The 14,619-nt window shown below is 33.9% G+C and overlaps 1 protein-coding gene across 4 annotated transcripts in view; it reads left to right on the top strand.

The window, feature by feature from the left end:
• The first annotated feature begins 890 nt into the window (after positions 1-890).
• The window catches only part of LOC100368258 (S phase cyclin A-associated protein in the endoplasmic reticulum-like), a 78,974-nt gene continuing 65,245 nt past the window's right edge, over positions 891-14,619 (top strand). Inside the window, exons 1-8 of one of the 4 annotated variants that reach the window (XM_085506891.1) lie at positions 891-1,198; positions 6,635-6,761; positions 7,478-7,737; positions 7,913-8,013; positions 9,373-9,462; positions 11,999-12,136; positions 13,048-13,184; positions 13,774-14,175. In XM_085506891.1, coding sequence (XP_085363017.1) covers positions 1,046-1,198; positions 6,635-6,761; positions 7,478-7,737; positions 7,913-8,013; positions 9,373-9,462; positions 11,999-12,136; positions 13,048-13,184; positions 13,774-14,175 — 1,408 coding nt within the window. In that variant the 5' untranslated portion in view covers positions 891-1,045. Of the gene's footprint in view, positions 1,199-1,664; positions 1,806-6,634; positions 6,762-7,477; positions 7,738-7,912; positions 8,014-9,372; positions 9,463-11,998; positions 12,137-13,047; positions 13,185-13,773; positions 14,176-14,619 lie in introns of those variants that run through there. The other 3 variants (XM_085506892.1, XM_078011589.2, XM_085506893.1) reach the window with 3 other exon arrangements.

The following is a 14,619-nucleotide window of genomic DNA, read 5'->3' on the forward strand; positions in this document are numbered from 1 at the left end:
CAAAACTCAAAATGATCTACTTTTTCAGCGTTTACCTGAGTTTGCACTTAATATTTTGAACATCAGAAGAAAAGCCGCTGAAAAATTGTAAATGAAAAAAAAAATATTTACTATTTTAAGCGTAAAAAATCTATTGATTCGGACACAAGTCATCCCTCATTTTTTAACGTACTGCAAAGTCTATTTCACAAATAAAGATTGACAAGGGGAAATGCGAAAGTTTGGATCTATTTCAATAGGAATCCACGTAAATGCGCCTGTTCGAATTTCGTGTAAACAAACAATTTTACACGCATTGGCGTACTATTTCATACAAAATATAAATAGTATACACCAGAATTTTCTGATAATTACCAATACGTACCAATCGTATAACTACATATCGTTATTTCAATATGAAAATACCGAATACAAGAATATGAAAGTTTGGTGACCAGTGTTTTATTGGAATTTTGCTGGGATATATATTAAAACAGCCCAATAATATTGTAAACAACAAGAGGATCTGATAGTATGTTAAATATGTTGTTGTTTGGTTATCAGTTGCTCAGACATAGACGTTTAGACAGATGAAGGCATTAGATTTACTAAATAAATAAATAAATCTTGATGTATCTCAGACTGTAATGTGCCAATGGAGCGAGAGGAATACCCGTAATTTGATATCAAAGTAACGAGCTTGCTGATTGGCTAAACTGACTGACCAAGCGAGCCATACTATCAATTTAGATTATGCTGTGAACAATATTTATTTTTTCTATATATGAATATATTTTAATCGTATTTGCCATTCTCGTGCCACGTTTATACATTTTATAAATTTGTAATCATAGCTGATGAGCATGAGACCCTGGGAACCAATCAACACGAGCGTTACAAATATCACTGTATCCGCCATGTTATGTTTATTGTCAGGCACTTAGTGATTCATACCTTTGGATTTGCCGTAAGGTTGAAAGGTAACACAGGTGAAATATTTTTCAGTACTCAATATCAAGAGAACTACATTATGGTTTTAATTTCTACGTTGTAGCGGTGTGTTATAATGAGTGATCAGCGAAAACGCCGAGTGAATTCAGCGGGGAAATGCAGGCCGAATAGCACTAGTGACAACAGGAAAAACGATAGAGAAACTGTAATCGGGACGAACTCTGCCAGTAGTAGGACGAAAATATCCCCCAGTTCGTCGAATTATAAGGTAAGAATGTGTTGTATGAATATGGTGTTGTTACATGTGCATTCTTTTCGTTGTCATGGTACAAAATCAGCGTGGCTGGTCAACTAAAAATATCGAACACAAGTCAAATGACCCGCGCTTCTTGCCTCAAACTTGACCCAGTAAATAGTATTCGTCTTCACATTGTTTAACGGATCATGAACGAGAGGTTTACCTAGACGTGTTTGTCACCTTGATCAGCCGGCGGAATTCGTATTTGCCGCTGTTTATTTACATTTTGTTCATGAGCAGTTTGATAAGCAACACATTTTCGGTTAATTTCTAATCCTATACAAATAAATGATATTGCCCGTATCACGATCAACTACAACGGATCTGTCCGTGCAAGCATGACATGTCTGTCGATCACACGACCTAAACATTGTCATGTTAGACACTGACGTCAGATGGCTATTTTCTGATCTGACCTCAATACAGCTGGTATATACTAGCTCATAACATTTGAATCAGCTGATGCTCAGTCGATGCTTTCCGCAAACTATGTTGGCCATCGGCCAGTAATTATCTTACGTAGAAAGAAATGCATTTGTGAACAAGCGAGTGTGGTCACAGTTACTGAGAAGTCATGGTGAGTTCTGTAGTTTTATGTCTACAGCCAAAACTGTGTTTTTACCACATCCAAACAAATAGGTCATCACTTTGATTAGATGTATACATGTATATATTTTGAAACAATTCTTTTCTTGAAGTCAAAGGCAAGTGTGTAGTATAGTACTAGTATTCATAATTGTTTATTTCTATTCCACATGCATGGTACATGTATATTGAAAAAAGGAGAAATTGATTTTTTGTTGTTGTTGTTAGTAGAAGTACATTCGTAGTTATAGTTATAAGTAATAAAGCATAAAAATATTAAATGAAAATATAACTTGATTCATTTGACTTCAAGCCTTAGCAACAGTCATTGACTTAGTATTGTTTACATTATTTGAATGTATTGCATGTTGTGTACTGAATACTTGCCTCAGCAGTCATGTACAAAATTGAATTTGTTTACCGTGTTGTCAGCACTATTCTGTCTGCCAAACCCATTCAAGGTCACTTGTAGGACCTACTGTGGGTGTCATGTAAGGTGGTATCTGTCCAGTCACATGGCCCTTAAACTATATTTGTACATTCAGTTTATTGAACCTTTATAGTTCTTCCTTCTAGTAAAGTATCCAGGCACGTATACCGCTCATTCCACTCAGATTTAGTTACATTTCACAAGACTTATCCCATTATAGGTGTTGCTGGAAGAGTATAAGCTTAATTAATAGCTAACTGTATTCCAAGCTCATAAAAACTGGATAACCATTTTATTCAAGTATTTCAAGGTCACTAATAAAAACTACAGAGATCACTTTTTAATGCTGTAGGTCACTTACATATATGTTAGATGATATCATGGCAAGTCAGGGTTACAATTTCAGTTACTAACTGATGGCAGTAGGACCATCAATTTATATGTGATCAAATTGAATTTTTAATAGATATTATAAAGACACTTTATTGCAGATATAGTCCAAAGTTGTAAAAGCATTATGCCTATGGATCCTACTGTCTTTTCTGAAAGATCACGCTGGGCAATGTTTGAAATATTAGGTCATTATTTGGGAAATTACCCAAACCGTTTTAGCATTTTTTTCTTAACATTGTTTATACAGCCCAGCATCAACACACGCCTGCTTTTTAGCTCCGCTATCGACTTTGTCGAGCAGAGCTTATCATATGAGTGATTGTCCGGTGTCCGTCGTCCGTGTCAATGTTTTACATTTTCAACTTCTTCTTGAAAACTACAAGTCTGAATGCTTTGATACTTGGTGTATATGTACCTTGGGTAGACCTCTCTCAGATTTGTTCACTTCATGATCATATCTTCAATTCTCTAATTTTGGTGAATATTTTTGTCATTTTTGGTAAAAAGTGATATTTTCGACATCTTGTTAAAAACCGCAAGTCCAATTGCTTTAATATTACATATATAGGTACTACATGTGGATCTCTCTCAGATTTGTTCATTTTGTAATGATATCTTCAATTCTCTAATTTTGGTGAATATTTTTGTCATTTTTGGTAAAAAGTGATATTTTCGACATCTTGTTAAAAACCGCAAGTCCAATTGCTTTAATATTACATATATAGGTACTACATGTGGATCTCTCTCAGATTTGTTCATTTTGTAATGATATCTTCAATTCTCTAATTTTGATGAATATTTTTGTCATTTTTGGTAAAAAGTGATATTTTCTTCTTGTTAAAAACCACAATCATTTATGGTCAAAAATGATATTTTTGAATTCTTGTTGAAAACAGCAAGTCCTATTGCATTGATACTATGCATATTGTTCATTTTCTAATGATATCTTCTGTTCTTTAATTGAAATGTGCATTGCTAACAGCTGAGCTATCTCAGCCGAGAGGCTGCTTGTTTCATATATTATTTTGATCTACACTTGATAATGTAAAAAATAATTTATGCACCTAATTCATTTAAAAATACTAATTATTTAATGTATCATATCAATTCATTGTGTTCAAAAAAGCATGCATTTTTATGCAAAACATAGCTTGAAAATAATTAAAAACATGTTTTAAAATGTGACATCCCATAATGTATGTATTACTGTACATCTCTGGTGATTTCAATAGGAGATCGCAACACATTGTACCAGTGACAATTTCAACGAATCAATCATTTTCTTTACTCATGATATAAACTTAACTACAGGCATGTGGCAAGGACAAAAAGTGCTTTTAAGCAATACATATAGATAGTCACATTTCCTCAGTAAATGTAGATGAAATTAGGAAGCTCTCAGCTTGGTACCATGTTGTTGTAAGTTCATTGCTACTATATATGAATGCATGAATTTAACATCTTTGATTGGGTAGCTGCTTGACAGATCGATGAAGTGCTCAGTAATTTTGAATTTCTGATTTTGTCTAAATTATTAAACAACAAACTTGGCATTTATATATTTTTGGGTTATGAAACAGGAGTACTTAGTTTTTTGAATGTCAATTTTGGGCGTAACTTGAATGTCACAGTTTTATTTTTTGGCAGTTTTGCAAACATTCTACAATCTCGTTAAACCTACGAATGCTGATTTGAAAAAAATATTATTTTTACTACTGCATTAGTTTTTGTAATATTTATTTGTTTTTGCTGCACCAAAATATTACCAAGGTGCTAAATAATCACCCATGGACAATCTTTCGCAGTAGACGATGTTTCAGATAAATACTGTAGATGTGAAACACTCCTGTTGGCAGACTGAGTGAAAGGCTCAAGATACCGGTATATTGTATGTACTGTAATTTTGCATGACTAAACCTTGCCAGTGACATAACTGCTAGTACATGAAAGGAACCAATCAATAGGTCAATGGTCATCCCAGAATAACTGACAATGAGTACAGTCAGTTTATCATGGTTTCCATGGGATACTAGGACCCAGTACCGGTACACTAGCAATAGTTTCTCATCTTGATTTGTTGCCTAATATGGAGGTATGTAATGTGATTTTTACCTGGAAGTCAAACCCAATAGCGCTCAGGTTCAAACTAAAATTCTAACAAAAATTTTTTTTTTTTTTACGTCACCACACCAAAGTCAAAGTTTAAAGGCTTAATATGCCAAGTATATTTACCCACTGATTTTTCTCACAAGAAGCTATGGTCATATACAATGTATGCTACATGCCTGACATCCAAATGATCAGTTAAAGCACCAGTTTTGGGAAAAATCTTAAATGGCGATGATATCGTGTGACTGATCCAAATTATTTGTTTGCTATCTGAAGGAGTTCAAGTACAATGTATAAACATTGCAAATTTTTAAAATAATCAGTATCAGTTGTAAAAAATTATGTGGCAGTATGGCAGTAGTTAATACCAACTATGCACATTTATCCATGATCTGCACTCTAATAGAATCCCTCGTAATGTGTGTGACTATTTCTCTTTCCCAGAACACAACTATAACACTAGATTTTCAAATAATTTTTCGCTTCCTAGAAAACAAACTAGCTTGGGACAATCATCTATTGACTACCAGGGAACTACACTTTGGAATAAGTTACCATCACATTAAAAAAAAATTACAATCAAAAAAGCTTTAACAAATATTTAATAACTGAACACATGATTTCTGATGATTAGCTCTGACTCTACATTAGTTTGTATTATGATTTAAAACATACTCATTCTAGATATTCTGGTATATTTATTTGTTTATTTATTCATTCTGTAAAACTCTGTCTTATAAAGTTTCATTAATCTCTGTTGCTTTTCTATCATTCATTTCTCAAATAGTCTTTTATAATGTCTTCACCATATACTTTTATAATGACCTCACCATATACTTTTATAATGACCTCACCATATACTTTTATAATGTCCTCACCATATACTTGTATAATGTCACCATATACTTTTATAATGACCTCACCATATACTTTTATAATGTCCTCACCATATACTTGTATAATGTCCTCACCATATACTTTTATAATGTCTTCACCATATACTTTTATAATGTCCTCACCATATACTTTTATAATGTCCTCACCATATACTTTTATGTCTTCACCATATACTTTTATAATGTCTTCACCATATACTTTTATATTGTCCTTACCATATACTTTTATAATGTCCTAACCAAATACTTTTATAATGTCCTCACCATATACTTTTATAATGTCCTCACCATATACTTTTATAATGTCTTCACCATATACTTTTATAATGTCCTTACTATATACTTTTATAATGTCCTAACCAAATACTTTTATAATGTCCTTACCATATACTTTTATAATGTCCTAACCAAATACTTTTATAATGTCCTCACCATATACTTTTATAATGTCCTCACCATATACTTTTATAATGTCCTCACCATATACTTTTATAATGTCCTCACCATATACTTTCATAAATGTTTTCCAATATATCTTAGGGCAATAGACTTGACTAGTCATTTTGTGCTATTTCTGTTTCCCTATTGAAACTTATATTATTATTACCATTTATATTTTCATAATTTACTTGTATTTATTTACTTTAGCTGCTTAGTTATTGATTTTTCTGTAATATTTAAAATCTATGGCGAATAAATATTATTATCTATAGTTATCTAGATGGGGCATATACAATTTAATTGGGGGCGTAGATTAGAGTTACAATTAGGGGTTGGGAAAAGGAACTCTCTCCAAAACTTCATCCATATTTACATGTACTACTTTAATTTATTTACTGTTTTGGCAAATGGCTGTGCTGAGTTAAATGGCAGTGATCGTCATGATGACCACCACACTTTAAGACATACATATCATTATTATTCCTGATATTTATATTTTCCTTGAAATGTTAAATTCTAATATTGTTTTTTTTCAATTTTTTTCAATTCCAGAGTAATTTTCAACGTACCAACAGTTATGACAAAGTACGGACATTAGTTGAAAAAGAAGGTAGAATAGCTCGGAATCTGGTTGTGTGGAATGTACCGTTTGAAGATAGTGACGACAGTGATGGACAAGGTTAGTATTTTACATATTGAGATTTTACGTACAGTACAGGATAAGGATTAGGTTTCTGATTGGTGTTTAATTATGGTAATTAAAGTAGTGAACATAGAAAGTGGTCATCATATGCTGGTATTGGACGATACCTCATGACGACATTTGTTTTTATTTTCAAACTACTATGTGATTGTTTGACAACAAATAGCACTCGCTGATCAGCAATAACTCATGATCTGCTGTACATTGTCACAACATCATTTGTTTTCCCTCAGATGATGGTGATTGAATGTTTGAATGATTGTAATAATGAAAATTGTAATCAGTCTTTCTAATCGCAGAGCAGAAAGTTATCTGTATAACTTGTAATATTCATGTCTGCCAATTTACGTTCAGAACTGTCACAAGATGATATAAACAGATTTGCAGCTTTTATCTTTTTTATTAGTATTCCTGTTCATTAATTTTACTAGAACTATGCAGTGTTCATCCCAATGATATGCAAATTGCCTATTGTTATGCAAAACAGCAGTGGTTGGTAAAGATTTCAACTTGTAATAAATAATAAAGGTTTTATTAAGATTTAAATTTGATAGCTAACTGTATTAGCTCTATTAGAAGCGCATCTCTAGAAGCACATGTAAACCAAAAAATACATCAACTGTATGCTTGACCATAGATACACCTCTCATAATATAAAAATTTATTAAATTTAATAAACCAATTTTTTTTAGCTAAATCAAGATCACCGCGTAAATTCAAACCAAGAAGCCGAACCACATCACTTGGAACACAGAGGAAAGCTACCAAGTCATCCAGAGATAGTGCAAGTGGAAGAAGTAGAGCAGTGGTCAAACCAGGCTCACCGGTCAAACCGGCTAAAAAGATAGACCTACGTGCCAGATACTGGGCATTCTTATTTGATAATTTGGAACGTGCTGTGGATGAGATATACCAGACATGTGAAGTTGATGAGAGTATTGTGGAGTGCAAGGTATGCAATAATCAAGTTTATTGTTCTTTAGACTGGTATGTACATGATGTACATTTCGTTGTTTATATCGGAAGCGTGTTTCTAATAAAAGTGCATGTGACCAGTTAACCATTACCACTATTTGCTGCTCAGATCTATTTATTTATTTCTGTGTTGTTGTTTTTTTATTCTCTAGGAGGTGATTATGATGCTCACAAACTGTACCAGAGATTTTGACTCCTTGATAGAAAGGATTCGTTTACAGACTGCATTTGAAAAAGCTGATGCAGAGAATAGGTAAATATTGTCCACCTGCGCTGTCCTTATGATACCCTCTCTCCCCTGCAGAAATAGTAGTTTAGTCTAGAGCCAAGAATGGTATGAATGCATACTCTTGAACCTTGTGGTCATTTGATGTCATTTGCATTACATGAATAGTGTAGTAGAATATAACCTACTGTGAATCTCCAATACGACAACCAGTAAATAATCTATTTGTCAGTGGTTTGCACTTCCATTTTTGTTTTTTATATTGAACAAAGACGTAGCTGTGACACACTCTTTTTGCTCTTCTGGATATTTTACTTTTCAAAATTATAAACTACTTTCATCCAATAACTTGATTGTGTCATTGGTTATCTGCACTTACATTTTAAATTTGTTCACATAAATTTCTAAATCTGTTAATAATTTGTGGGATTGTTATATATCATATTTATGTTTTCAGTGACTCCATTCATCATTCATATTTGAAAAAAAAATTTCTGAGATATCTAACATAACTATAGTATAGCACATACCATGCCTAAACTCAATACATCATAATACTTTCGGTTTTATCTTTCATAAAGTAGTTCTGTACAACACTTGACCTGATTGGTTCACATTTCAACCAATCAGATTGCACAGGTCATAGAAACGTACACTCATGGATGTAACACAGCCTGTGATAGGATGGATTGGAGAAAACCTATACACACATAGCTATTCATAGCATTCATTGATGGCCAATATTATGAGTTTACTACATTTACAATGGTTTGGGAGCTTGGGACTTAATCGATAAAATGCTTATATTGATTTTCACATCATATGAATGACACCTGGTGAATTATATCGCTCTAAGTGTCATCGGTAATGGCGTGTTGTGACCTGCGCTTATGTTGATATAGCCATTGTGTGTCAGTTTGTTGGAGGTAGTCAATGAATAAATTTGTGAGGTCAGAGGAGTTCTTGCAGTCTGAATAGTGTCACTGTATAATTGCTTTGCTTTAATGTAAGTGCTGTGGCAGTATTGTGGTATTCTCTGCACTCGTATAACTTTAGTTAAATGCTCACTAGTTAAGAGAGTTGTTGCTGACTTGCAAGGAATTAAGGTCTGCATGATTATTATTCTGTGTAGCTTATTTTATACCAATTCTTTGAATGTTTTTCTTTATTCTATGACAAACATATTTAGACATCCAGTGGCACTTATATTGAGCAACATAGGGAGTTATTCTGGTCTCTTTAAATGAGTTTAAAAATCAAGACACAAGCATGTTAATGTTGTATCTTATTAGTGCCTATTACCATGTGTACATGCCTTGCTTGCTTTGTGATATTTTACTTGACTGATTGTGTATGTGTATCTTTACAACTATACTCCTTCTCCAGACCTACCTGTTTAGTGTGGGAAGTGCGTAAAAGTTCACCAAGTAAAACGAGACGCTCTGGGTGGCCTGCAGAGCCTAGTAGATCTCTGCGGTCTGTAATGTTCAGCTTTTCATTTGCATTTGCATGCTTAGGGTTCAGTTAGATGTGCAGACAATGCATGCTATATGTCGCTGTAGTCTTCTGTGGCACAGCATGGAACACAAGTTTGTCCTTTCCACAGGAAAGACATAATGGAACACATTCTGTAATATATCTGTGTCAGGTCGATGATGGTTTAAGCATGACCTCTAAAGGTCACACATCCTGGTATTTTTCAGGTACCATATTTGACAACTGACTTAGCACTCAGTGACCTTAGTGATTTTAAAGGGTTGACTTTCATGACTTTTCAAATTTGGGATGTTCAGAAGAGGTGTGTGACTTGACCTCAAATATATAATTGTACAAAATTGGGCAATAAATGCTAAATCAGATATAGTGCTAAGTCGGTCAAATGTGGTATTATTACAGCAATAATTTCTAATATTACACATATTCATTAAATAATACTAAATTTCTTTCACCAAAAACTACCAGGATGTCTGACCTTTCAGAGGACATAACTAATGCCTGTACAAATCTTCTCTAGGATGATTCTAAAATATCCAGAATCTGTTCAAATTCCATATTTTAAATTTGTGCATAGTGACACATTTATATGTTATGATTGGGTATTTTTAAAATTTGGTTAAATATAAAATAGTGCTTTTGCATTGTGTTTTATGAAAACACAACATACAAGTTCCATACTGAGTTACAGTAAAAGGTGCAAATCTATGTAGATAATAGGGTGCATAGTTACATGTAGATCATTTTTTAGGTCAACTTTCAACTCTGGTACTGTGATGATTTTGTGCGGACACGCAGAAACCACATCACTGATGTGTGTTGATCCTCATGTACATTCTGACGGCATGAAGATGAAAAGCAAGTCAACCAATTCTTCAATTGAAGATGCTATAAATGTGCTACTTTCGATAGAAACAGATCTTCTAAAGCAATACGACCTGTAAACATTGGAAATTTATTATTATCATGTACGCCTAAGGCAAAAAATGCAGTTAAATTGAATACGGTATACGTTCTTAGCCTGTATATTGTGCATAATTAAACAAAAATGAACGGTTGAATTGGGCACAGACAACTTTAAACCTGGGCTTAGCTTCTTGGCTAAGTTCTGTCTCTCAACATCTTCATATCGTATATCCCCCATTGAAAACTAGTTTTACTGTTGTATTAAAAAAAAAAAGAATCTGTAGTACAGGCAGACTTGTTTTGTGTGGTATCTGCAAGCCTTCATAGAACTAACATGTACACTTAAATCAACATGCACACATTAGTGTTGTGGCTTCTGTGTGCCCTCACAACTCGCCCTAGATACGCTTTTGAGGTACACGTACATACATCTCTTGCCATTAATATTAACAACCAGTCAACTTTTAATCATGGAAATATTCAACCCTGTGATTGGGCCATTCCAGTTTATATCTGCACCCCCCTGTTGATGAGGTCAAATTTTCCAGCAATGTATGATGGGAAAAATCCCCCGGAATTCCAACTGTATGTGGAGAAACAGAATCTGGAAATCCAGACAAGTATGGAAAAAAAAATCCTGGAAATCCAGGCAGTTATGGCTACTAAATAAAATATGGCCTAGTTTATCTCACCACATACCGGTTGATGAGGTTGGATTTCCAACAGTATGAAAAACTTGGAATTCTGACTGTATATGGTAAAAAAATTGGAATGAGCTCATCAATACCGTGAATCAGGACTAGTTTGGATTTCCATTGTCAAATATAAAATTTTGAACTTAGTAAATTAGCATATAAGAGTTATATTTGGAAATCCTACTCTGTATGGTGGCACAATGGAACTCATCAACACCGCGAGTAGGAACTATAGTTTTGGATTTCCATTACTGTATGGTGAATGGTGATTTGGAAATTAAACCTTTGTATGACTTATACACCCATGAAACATATAGACCCTGTATGAAGTAAACACACAAGCTCATCAACAGGGGGGGGGGGGGGTGCAGATATAAACTGGAATGGCCCATTGCCAAAGTCAACTTTTGTCCATATTTTTTCAAACAAATTTATAGTCAATCAGAAATTATGTCTATGTATGTGCTCCACAAATAATAAAGAAGTCATAGAAGAAATATACCAAATAAACTTTTGCTAGAATTATGACATTCTACCTACTGGTGTGTTTTTTGAAGGCTTACAAACAGTGCCATCTGAACATAAAACCTCACAATCTCAATGAGGACACATTTGTTCTATTAGTATTAATCTATGCTCAAAATAAGTACTTGTCTTAACGATAACTATTCTTTGTTGTCTTACAATGCACTGGTGTGTAAGGTTGCTTTGTGCTCAATGCTCAATGTATTTTTACCAGTCACCTTTGCTTTGTTTTGCACTGGTGCAGTATAGTAAGACAGGGCAACTTACTGATTCTTCTTTATCTGAGGGCTTTATCACAAATCAGACATTCATTAACATTGTATAAAAAGGCTTCTGTACAAGCAATTTTCTACAGCCAGCACATGTCAACTCTCTGCTTTTCTTTATCGTAGACCAACTTCTCTTGCGTGGGAAGTTAGGAAGTCCTCACCAGGTAAATCCCTGGTAGCTGGCTCCTCTGGAGACAGAGGTTCCCCTAGTCCGGTGAATAGAAGTCTGAATTTCTCCTCACAGGGCACCACCAAACCAGGGTAAGTTCTGGACCCCTTAGTCACATGTACATGAATTATTACAGCCTGTATCTTATAAACTGAATGTGAAAACTGCTATCTGTGTTGCAATATTCCTAGGAACATTGCCAGCAATATTTGTTTGACTCTTACAATCCCAACAAGTCGATGCTTCTGGGCATTACTATTTTCTTGAGAAATATGCATTGCTAGAGTGCAATGGACACTACTCGGATTCAAACAGCGAGTGGATGAAAACATTTTCAAATGAAATTAATGGATTTGGATTCAAAATGACATCAGATTTTGAGTGATAAAAATAGCCTGAAATATGGAAATGGTGAATTATTGAATTTTTCTACATTTGAAAAACAGTGAAATTTTATTTGTTCACATAAAATTTTGTTTCAAACACTGAGACCTTTTCAACCTTTTTCAACTTTTAGTCACCATTCACCAATTTTAAACCCACATACACATAATTATTTCAAAATTTTGATGAAAACTTATAACCAATACTGAATTACGACAATTTGGTCTAAATTTTCAACAACAAATTATACACAAAAACTTGCAAAATGTTGCACATGAATTTTACCAGGGACAATAATAGCATCAAAGGGTTAATATTGCCAGGGACAATAATAGCATCAAAATACGAGTTGTCTTACTTTCCACGATCAAAGGCAATTTCATAACAATCATCGCTGGCAATGTTGCTAGAAAAATTACAGTGTTGCGAAGAAGATTGATAGGGAGATAGCAATTTTTCTGGTCAGTTTATTTTAGTGCTGGCTTTAAGTATATCAGGTACAGTGTATGATCCCAAATTGAAATTAAACAAACGTTGAAATGTGACACATGTCATGAGGAGCTGCAGCCTACTGAATGGTGCTTCTAATAATGTAATATTCTTGATAATTTTCTTGTAGAGTTTCATTCAACTCACAATCAGGTGGTTTAAGCTGGGCTGATAAAGTTAAAGGATCAGTCACGGTGAAGTCATCAGTGGAAACTCAAGACAAAGAGATCGTAGGAAACCAAGGCCAGATAGCCAAGGAGGTGGAAGGTGAGTACATTTTATGGGGAATAGTATATCTCCTAATCTTTCACATTTTATAGCTTGTGTGTGCGAGAAGCACACAAGGGAGTAATGAGTTTGGTCTGTCTGTCTGTCTGTCTGAGCAAAATCTCAAAAACTTTTGAGCGGATTTTGATCAAATTTGGTACATACCGTTGAATAATGTGCAGAGATGATTAGTTTTGGGGTCATGGTCATGCAAATAAAGTAACTAATTTGCATATTAATTATCTCATTTCAGCCTGTGTAAGCAAAAACTCAAAACTTCTGAGTGGATTTTGATCAAATTTAGTACAAAGGTATCTTGTGATAATAGACAGACATGGTTAATAGTTTTATGGCCATGCAAATTAAATAGCTAATTTATAAGTAGCTAGTCTGCATTTTGTCTTATTTCAAGTTGTGTAAGCAACATTTTCTAATCGCTAATGCCATTGCTCCTTCACTGACTATTATATTAGGAATCTTCATTTTATAGATACTTTTCATAAAACAACATACATATACATATACTGTATACTGTATATTCACACCCAAGCAGAGTTTAACTTTGAGTTTCTGTCTTTATAACTTGAAGATGGAGATGGCTGGGAAACTGTACAGAGAAAGGAAAAGGGAAAACAGAATAAATGCAGACAGTTACAACAGAGTTCACCAAAGCAGTGGGAAAGTTTTAATAGCGGAAATCGTGAATATCTTAAAAACCATGTCAGTAATACAGAGCCAAGTAGATCTGTAAGTTATGAAGGAAGGACTAGAGTGGATAGTGAGAAGGAAAACCAACCAATTAAAAATACAGAAGATTTGAGTGTCAGAGTTGTGAAAAGTATGGGTGAGCTGGAAAAACAGTTGAAATCATCTTTAAAATTAGAAATATTAACTACAGAAGAAAATAGTCTAAAAAAGACTAACCTTGTTGATTCAAAAGATGAGAATGCACATGGAGTTGAAAAACTTGTGGAATGCAGTCCTCCTAAAGGTATGTGGTTTTTTTTCACAATTCAAACACTAACTCTACTAGCCTCTCAAATTGGTAATGTCAAGACTGGAGGTTGTAAAGACAGCCCCCTCTGGAGAGGCTAATCATTTACTTGATTATAATTGTTATTGTCTTGATGAAGAAATTTCATGCATGAGAATGCCTGTAGTATTTACACCTTCAAGCACCAAAATCAATTTCTGTCACTTTTCAACAAAAAAAAATATTTTTTAGTCCCTGCTCGAACAGGAACTTATAATTTTTGCTCGTCTGCATCTCAGACATGCCTAGGTCGATTTCATTCAAACTTCACACACATCATATCATACATATACACATGAATTTGTTCCATGATGGTCTAGACTTGTGCACAGATGTGATTAGTTTTGGATGAAAATCCATGCATATAATTAACCTAATTTGCATAGTGATTAGTCAATAGTC

The sequence above is a fragment of the Saccoglossus kowalevskii genome, chromosome 13, assembly GCF_978046115.1.
Source record: "Saccoglossus kowalevskii chromosome 13, keSacKowa6.1, whole genome shotgun sequence".
NCBI lineage: Eukaryota > Metazoa > Hemichordata > Enteropneusta > Harrimaniidae > Saccoglossus > Saccoglossus kowalevskii.